Source organism: Cibotium barometz, chromosome 3 (assembly GCF_041138505.1).
Source record: "Cibotium barometz isolate CiBa-2024 chromosome 3, ASM4113850v1, whole genome shotgun sequence".
Taxonomy (NCBI): Eukaryota; Viridiplantae; Streptophyta; class Polypodiopsida; order Cyatheales; family Cibotiaceae; genus Cibotium; species Cibotium barometz.
The window spans coordinates 39,794,381-39,802,034 of NC_141048.1; the positions used below are offsets into that span (position 1 = coordinate 39,794,381).

Consider the following 7,654-nt stretch of genomic DNA (forward strand, 5'->3'; position numbering starts at 1 on the left):
CTGAAAGTTAAGGTGTAAGCTTGGAAAGGAATTGTTTCTCAAGAAATATGGTCCTTCTCACCACTTTAATAGTAGACTTGTAGTGATGGGAAGAACAAGGAGGAAAATGGTGCTATCTTCAAAAGGAAATGTTTCTCAAGAAATTTCTTGAGATATAGGGTCATACTCAACACTTTATTAATGCACTTGTAGTGATAGAGGAATAAGGAGCAAAATGGATGTGGATCCTTTATGTCCATTATATGGTATTAGATTCTTCTCACCACTTTATTAATGGACTTGTACTGATAGAACTTGCATGTATGTGAACACTCCAAGGATCCACTGACATGCTTTGGTAAGATAGTGCATAAAATGATTATCAACTTGTCTTAGCAATGGGTGGCATCATAAACTGCTTGTGTGGGTTTAAACAAGTTTCACCAATGCAAAAGGACCATAGTTTTCTTCTATCATTGTAATAGTGCTTTGTAATAATCAACCAATATTAACCATTGACACCTTATAAGTAGTTTGTGCTCTTCATATTCATGTTTATTCAAAATTCAGGGCAACCGTGTATAAGAACACCCAAAATACATAAATTCTCCTTCGATTTCCATGTTCTTTTGTAGTGTAAGAAATTTTCTTAGTGCTTGTCACAATGAGCTCCCTAGGCTTCAACAAATTTTTTCAGCCTAAGATCAAAGTGCTACCCTACGTTTATACAATACACATGAGTTCGATTACTAGTGGAGTATTTACAACCTATTGTCAAACTTAGACCTTGTGGCTCTAGGCAAGGGATGTGGCAATTTATGTTAAACATAAAAAAACATTGACCATGAAAAGTTGAGAATGTACACTGATCAATTATGGAAATAACTCATGAAGAAATTTTATTTGAGAACACAATTAAATTCCAACTAGTATTATTGACATAGGTTCTTTCTACATCAAGGTTGCTTCCTTGCCTCCTGGGGTTTATCCCAATGCCACAAAGGGAGGTGCAGTGAAAAGTGATGGCATGTAATTCTAGTGTCCTCCCTCGTATTACAAAGTGGAAAGTGATAGGCATGTAATTACGGTGCCCTTTGTTGCATTAAAAAAATATTGCTTCTATAAAAACGGACGCGTGCTTTGCATGTCTTTGAGACCTCCAAATTCAAATTCTACCCGAACCTTCTCAAACCTCCTCCCCTTCCCGAATTGCCAAATTTTTGCACGTCCAACTTTGTGAAACTCTTGAGATAGAGATATAGAGAGACATGAAAATTAGGACATTGTATACATATAAAGCCAATTAAGACATGAAAATTAAGACATTATATATATAAGACCAATTTGGCGTTTCAATACACACCCGAAACGTTTTTTTGAATGGTTATTGATTAAATACACTTCTGAATCCTTAGAATAACCATTCAATATGGAGCCAGAAATGTGGGGGGCCCCACCCCATGTATCGAGGAGAGAGAGAGCGCGCCCCTGTGCTGCGCAATTTTTGCACTTCCAACTTTGTGAAACTCTTGAGACAGAGATATAGAGAGACATGAAAATTAGGACATTGTATACATATAAAGCCAATTTAAGACATTATATAAGACCAATTTGCCGTTTCAATACACACCCAAAACGTTTTTTCGAATGGTTATTGATTAAATAAACTTCTGAATCCTTAGAATTACCATTCAATATGGAGCCAGAAATGTGGGGGGCCCCACCCCCCATGTACCGAGGAGAGAGAGAGAGCGCGCCCCCGTGCTGCGCAGTTGCCAATGGCCATGTGCAACGTTTATATATACCATTGGGATTTGTCTTTAATATTGAATTATTCTAAATTTCTACACAGCGGCGCTTTTTTTTTTTTGGGTCCAATCACAAAGGCGTGGATTGGGCCGTTGCTGTCAACTTGCCCGTTACCAAATGGGCGATGCCACCTCAGCGTGCACAGGCCTGGCTGCCAGTGCCACCTGTGTCTAGGTATAGGCTCTATTACTCGTCATCATCTTGCGCTAGCTGCACGTGAGAGTTTGTTGAGAGTCGTTGGGGACGAGTCGGGAGAAGAAGGAGGTTGCGCGCAGTCTCACTCTCTGTCTCTTTTTCTCTCACACACACAAGGAACCCCATAAATATCATAATCAACGGATCAAGCAACACCCAGCCGCGTGATTTCAGTGAGAACACTGGGAAGAAAAATATGAGAAAAGAAAGTGGATTGGGGTGGATTGGGATTCACATTCATTCGGTGCGTGGAAATAGTTGTACCTAGCCAAATCCTGTGCGTCGAGCTGGATTGCACTGTAGGGTAAAGGTGGGCACTGGGCCGGGTTTCTCTCTTCTTCTTGTGTGAACTGTTTGGAGGGGAAGAAAACAGAAGGAACACCACCCCACACCACTTTTTTTCCTTTCGTTCCCCACAACTTACAAGAGTGACGAGGAAAAGAAGCCTAATTAAACATCTAGGTAGCAGGCTGCATCTAATAAAAGCCCTCTCTCTCTCTCTTTTTCTTTCTCTCTCTCTCTCGCACTTTTATAAGCTGATCATATTGCCCCAATGCACCTCTCCCTCACTGACACTTCAGTACACTCCTTCCAGCTGTCTGCTAGGCGTAAATCCCTTTTCTCAGAAGCTCGAAGCGCCCCCCTTCCATCTCCCTCTCCATCTCCCTCTCCCTCTCCCTCTCCTGTAGCTCCAACAGCTAATTTCTGAGCTTACCTCTATCGCCATCGCCCCTGGAGAAAGAATGCTCTTCAGCCAACTAGGGCTGCTGGAATTAAGCTTTGTTAGCTAACTCAAACAGTAAACAGAACCCGCACATTCCCAGAAAATGCTTACCCCATAAACTCACTCCCCTGCTGTTGCATTCCTCTCCCTCCCGAGAGATGTAAACCCTAGCCTAGATCTAACCCTTTACGAACATCTCTTTCGCCCACACAGCTTCCACCTTGCAAGCTTTTGCAGAGCGAGTTATTTTGCAGCTCGCTCTTGTAAGGTGGAAGAAGCCATGGGTGCTGGTGCTTCACCAGGTCTAGGACGCCAGCTACTTTTGCTTCTGGGGAGCTTGCTCTTTATCCAGGCAACACAGGGGCTCGACCCCTTCTTGAACCTGGAATGGAACGTGTCCTACATCACTGTGGCTCCATTGGGCGTCAAACAACAGGTAACTTCTTCTGTTTCGTTCATTTCCTGGTCTGCCCAGGGCCTCTCTTATGCTGCAGTTGCTTAGGAAAGCTTCTGAAGTGTCAGAAGTGTTGGAAGTGCAGCTTTCTCTTTTTTAAATTTGTTCTCTACGAGATCACTTTCTAACAACCTTTCCTTCATTATCCCTGGATGCTGCAGGTAATTGCCATCAATGGGCAGTTCCCAGGGCCTATCATTAACTCAACCACAAACGATAACCTTGTGATCAATGTCCTCAACAGCTTGGATGAGGATCTTCTCTTTACTTGGTCAGTGACGGATATGCTTCTTTCTATTGATTTGTGAGGGTTTATATGAAGTGATTTTGTGTTTCTTGAGCGGCAGCCATGGTATGTGCTCCATGTCTGTGATGTCTCTGCATTCTTGCTATCTGTTTCAAGGTCCAGGTCAGGCAGAGAACAAACAACCCACGTGATAGTGCATTCTCTTGAAATCAATTTGATGCGTGTAGTTCTTATGGGTTGCCTACATTGCCATTCTGTTACTTTGGCCTCGTTTGAGAGTTCAAAACACAGAATACACTCTTTTACTTGGTCAGTGAAGGATGCTTCTTTCTTTTGATTTGTGAGGGTTTATATGAAGTGATTTTGTGTTTCTTGAGCGGCAGCCATGGTGTGTACTCCATGTTTGTGATGTCTCTGCATTCCTGCCATCTGTTTCAAGGTCTAGGTTAGGTAGAGAACCACCCATGTGATAGTGCATTTTCTTGAAATCAATTTGATGCGTATGTAGTTCGTATGGGCTTCCTACATTGCCATTCTGTTACTTTGGCGTTCGAGAGTTAAAAATACCAGGGACTGTAGCTCGATAAACTTGATGGTCAACTTGGAGTGTCATGAAATTTAGAATGCACTCTTTTTTTTCCTTGAAAACGAATACACTCTTTTCACATGTTTTCATTTGTATGTCGTTTATGTGTATAGATTCAGAGATATAGATTCCAAGGACACTGAAAGATGTGTTGGAAATGTGAGGGCCAATGCCGCATGAGTCCCTGATGTGTTTCTTGATGTGGCATTATGCAGGAATGGCATACAACAGAGAAGAACATCATGGCAGGATGGTGTGACAGGGACTAATTGTCCCATCCCCCCTACTTGGAATTGGACTTATAATTTCCAAGTCAAAGATCAGATTGGCAGTTTCTTCTATTTCCCCTCTCTAGGTTTTCAAAGAGCATCTGGTGGTTATGGAGGGCTTACAATAACCAATCGTGTCATCATTTCAGTCCCTTTTGGACTTCCAGATGGAGATATTACCATCATGATAGGTGACTGGTACAATGCAGGTCACAAGGTGAGGGATTGTCCTATGTGATTGAAAGTCTAATTCTTATGTTTGTAAAGTATGGGTTGGTTGTAATCCAGTTAAGTTTGCTGTGCAGGCACTCCGAGCTCTCCTTGACAAAGGCTATTCTTTAGGCATGCCTGACGGAGTACTCATCAATGGCAAAGGTCCTTATCCATACAATAGCACGCTGGTGCCAAAAGGAATCCTGTGGGAAACCTTAAATGTGGAACCAGGTGTGATACCTGAGTTTGTTGTATTGTTTCTTATTGAAAGATGAGTTCGCTTGATTGGTACCAATTTTGGTGATATGTAGAGAGCTGTATGTCAAAGAATTTCACTAACTTGTCTGCTTGCTGGTCATCATCTTGTAGGCAAAACCTATAGAATCCGAGTCTCAAACGTAGGAACTTCCACATCTCTCAACTTCAGAATTCAGAACCACAACATGCTCATGGTGGAAACAGAAGGGTCTTATGTATCTCAACAGAACTACACTACTGTGGATATACATGTTGGGCAGAGTTACTCCTTTTTGGTCACCATGGATCAAAATGCCAGTTCCGACTACTACATTGTTGCAAGTGCACGATTCGTCAATACTACCATCTGGTCTCATGTCACAGGAGTAGCCATTCTGCATTATTCGAACTCTAAAGGGCCTGCATCTGGTCCTCTGCCTCCTCCACCAGATGACCAGTATGATCCATCTTGGTCTGTCAATCAAGCTCGGTCCATTAGGTAATATTATCTGCAAAGAAGCTGCTTGGTCCAGCTGTAGGAGAGTTGATAATTTATGTGTGAAATAAACTTGCACTATACTTACAATGGTGTCTGGGTGTGTTCTACAGATGGAACTTGACTGCAGGTGCTGCTCGTCCTAATCCTCAGGGATCTTTTCATTATGGGCAGATCAATGTCACACAGACATTGGTGCTGCGAGGAAGCAAACCGACCATCAATGGAGCCATGCGTTATGCTTTGAATGATGTTTCGTACTCAGCCCCTGCAACGCCTCTCAAGCTTGCTGACTACTATAATTTGACTGGAGTCTTCAAGCTGGATGCCTTCCCTGTCAAGCCCCTGAATCAAACACCAAGCTACCTTACATCTGTTATCTCTGGAGGATATAGAGGCTTTCTGGAGATTGTTTTCCAAAATGATGATGATGCTGTGCAAAGTTACCACTTTGATGGCTATGCATTTTTTGTGGTTGGGTAATCAAAAACGACCACTACTCCCTTTAGTTAACTTCTTTTGAAGGTGATGCTTGTATATGTGCACACTCTGATTATGGTTTCTTTGTGCAGTTTTGATACAGGGACATGGACAGAGGCAGATAGAGGGAACTACAACAAGTGGGACGGTGTGGCCCGCTCTACAACACAGGTTTGTGACTGGGCTTTTGCAGCTATTTCTTGGATGGTGTAACACGCCAATCTAGATACAATGTACATTCATCATATACTTACTGTGAGAAGACTCGCAATATTCTAACAGTGCTTTTGACTGTGGCCATGTATATCACAGGTTTTCCCCCACTCCTGGACGGCTGTCCTTGTAGAGCTTGACAACGTTGGGATGTGGAACCTTCGCTCCGAACTGCTGCCCAACTGGTACCTCGGGCAGGAAATGTATATACGTGTGTTCAATCCGGAAAACACTAACAAGACAGAAGCAGATGTGCCAGACAATGTCATATATTGTGGCAGACTGGCATCCAAGCAGAAATCGTGAGTGCCTGTACTGTTGCTTTGCTCGCACACATGAATAGTTCTCCCACGTTCCTAGTTTGTCATTAATAGAACAGAAAACTGTCCGCAAAAATATTCTTCACACGTTTGCATTTCACCTTTTCTGTGCCTTTGTCTGTCATTGATATAATATAGTATGCACATTCATTTATACTTCAGATGAGTGTCTGTGTAATATATACTAAGTACGCATACTCCCACACATGTGCCACTACCACACATGCATACATGTATGTGCATGGATGATGGGCGTGTGATTTGTTTGTGCTTCTTTTTGGTGTCTACTTCACTCATTACCTTCTTCTTGTGTTGCAGGGCTTTTACCACTCTCAGTAATGAGAAATCGGCTGCTACAATTTCTACGCCCAACTCTCTGCAGCCCATGCTTATGGCTGCAGCCATCACATGGTTCATGATGATGCTTCAGTACTCGGGAGGTTTCTTTTAACCACGATTTTGGGTTCCCCACTTTTTATTGACTTGGCGTTGGTGGTAGATATGGTTTGTTTTTCTCACTGTTAAAACTTTTAGAGGGGACTTTATCTAACGGATAATTGCTTTCCAAATTCTTCTATTCATTTTTAGATCGATCACTGTAATTCTAGATATTCGTTTTAATGCAATTTGCAGCAAGTCAATCAATCATACTTGTTCCTGCTGGATTTAAATTTCTTGGGCTCATTAGTAGGCGATCCAGTCACACTTCTTGGTACTGGATTTATATCAGGTCTTTCTTCGATCATTGCGAGGAGGTGGGTTCGGGTTGTAATGAAAAACCCACTTAAAAAAAAATAATACCATTATATCATACTAGTATTTAGGAAAAAATACTTGGGATTTTTCTATCGACTAGGGTTTTCGATTTTTTATGCGTGCTGCAATTCAGAAAGGAAGGAATGAGGATTAATTATTGTGTATAATTCTTGCGCCAGAGAGGCGTAGGCCCTCTGAGGTTGGTAGCGCCTCTCTTCTCCTCAGATTGAGGCCATGTAGCGCCTCTCTCTACCTTCACCTAAAGGACGCAAGACTGCGCCTCTTTGTCTCACCCCGCCCCTCTTCTCCTCAGGTTGGCCTCTCTACCACCACCTCAAGGACGCAAGACGGCGCCTCTTTGTCTCTCTGCCTCAGGGCGCATGAGACTGCGCCCCTCTCTAGGACACAAGACCTGCGCCTCTCTCAGTATGTGTTCAGGAAGAGCGATATCTCTCTCTCTCTCTCTCTCTCTAGTTATATATTGCATGCACAATTTTCTCCCATGGATCTTTTCAATATTTTTTTTGAATGCCACGATTCGTCTCTGTGACAAGGGCGAGGTGAACGAAGGAGCAGACATGCAAAGGGGAAGGATGCAAGTGTTCAAATAACTTAGATCAAAGGTAAAAAAATCGAACATCAAAGTTGGGTGATTAGGATAGGAACCGTTGACAAT

The 7,654-nt window shown here is 42.6% G+C and overlaps 1 protein-coding gene across 1 annotated transcript; it reads left to right on the forward strand.

Annotated features, from left to right (window-relative positions):
• The first annotated feature begins 2,216 nt into the window (after window positions 1-2,216).
• LOC147640050 (monocopper oxidase-like protein SKU5) lies at window positions 2,217-6,893 on the forward strand. Its single transcript, XM_086776544.1, has 9 exons — window positions 2,217-3,143; window positions 3,323-3,432; window positions 4,210-4,480; window positions 4,569-4,707; window positions 4,846-5,212; window positions 5,323-5,688; window positions 5,782-5,860; window positions 6,002-6,204; window positions 6,541-6,893. The coding sequence occupies exons 1-9, from the start codon at window positions 2,988-2,990 to the stop codon at window positions 6,671-6,673; spliced, it is 1,824 nt and encodes a 607-aa protein (XP_086632670.1). The 5' UTR covers window positions 2,217-2,987; the 3' UTR covers window positions 6,674-6,893.
• The last annotated feature ends 761 nt before the right edge of the window (window positions 6,894-7,654 follow it).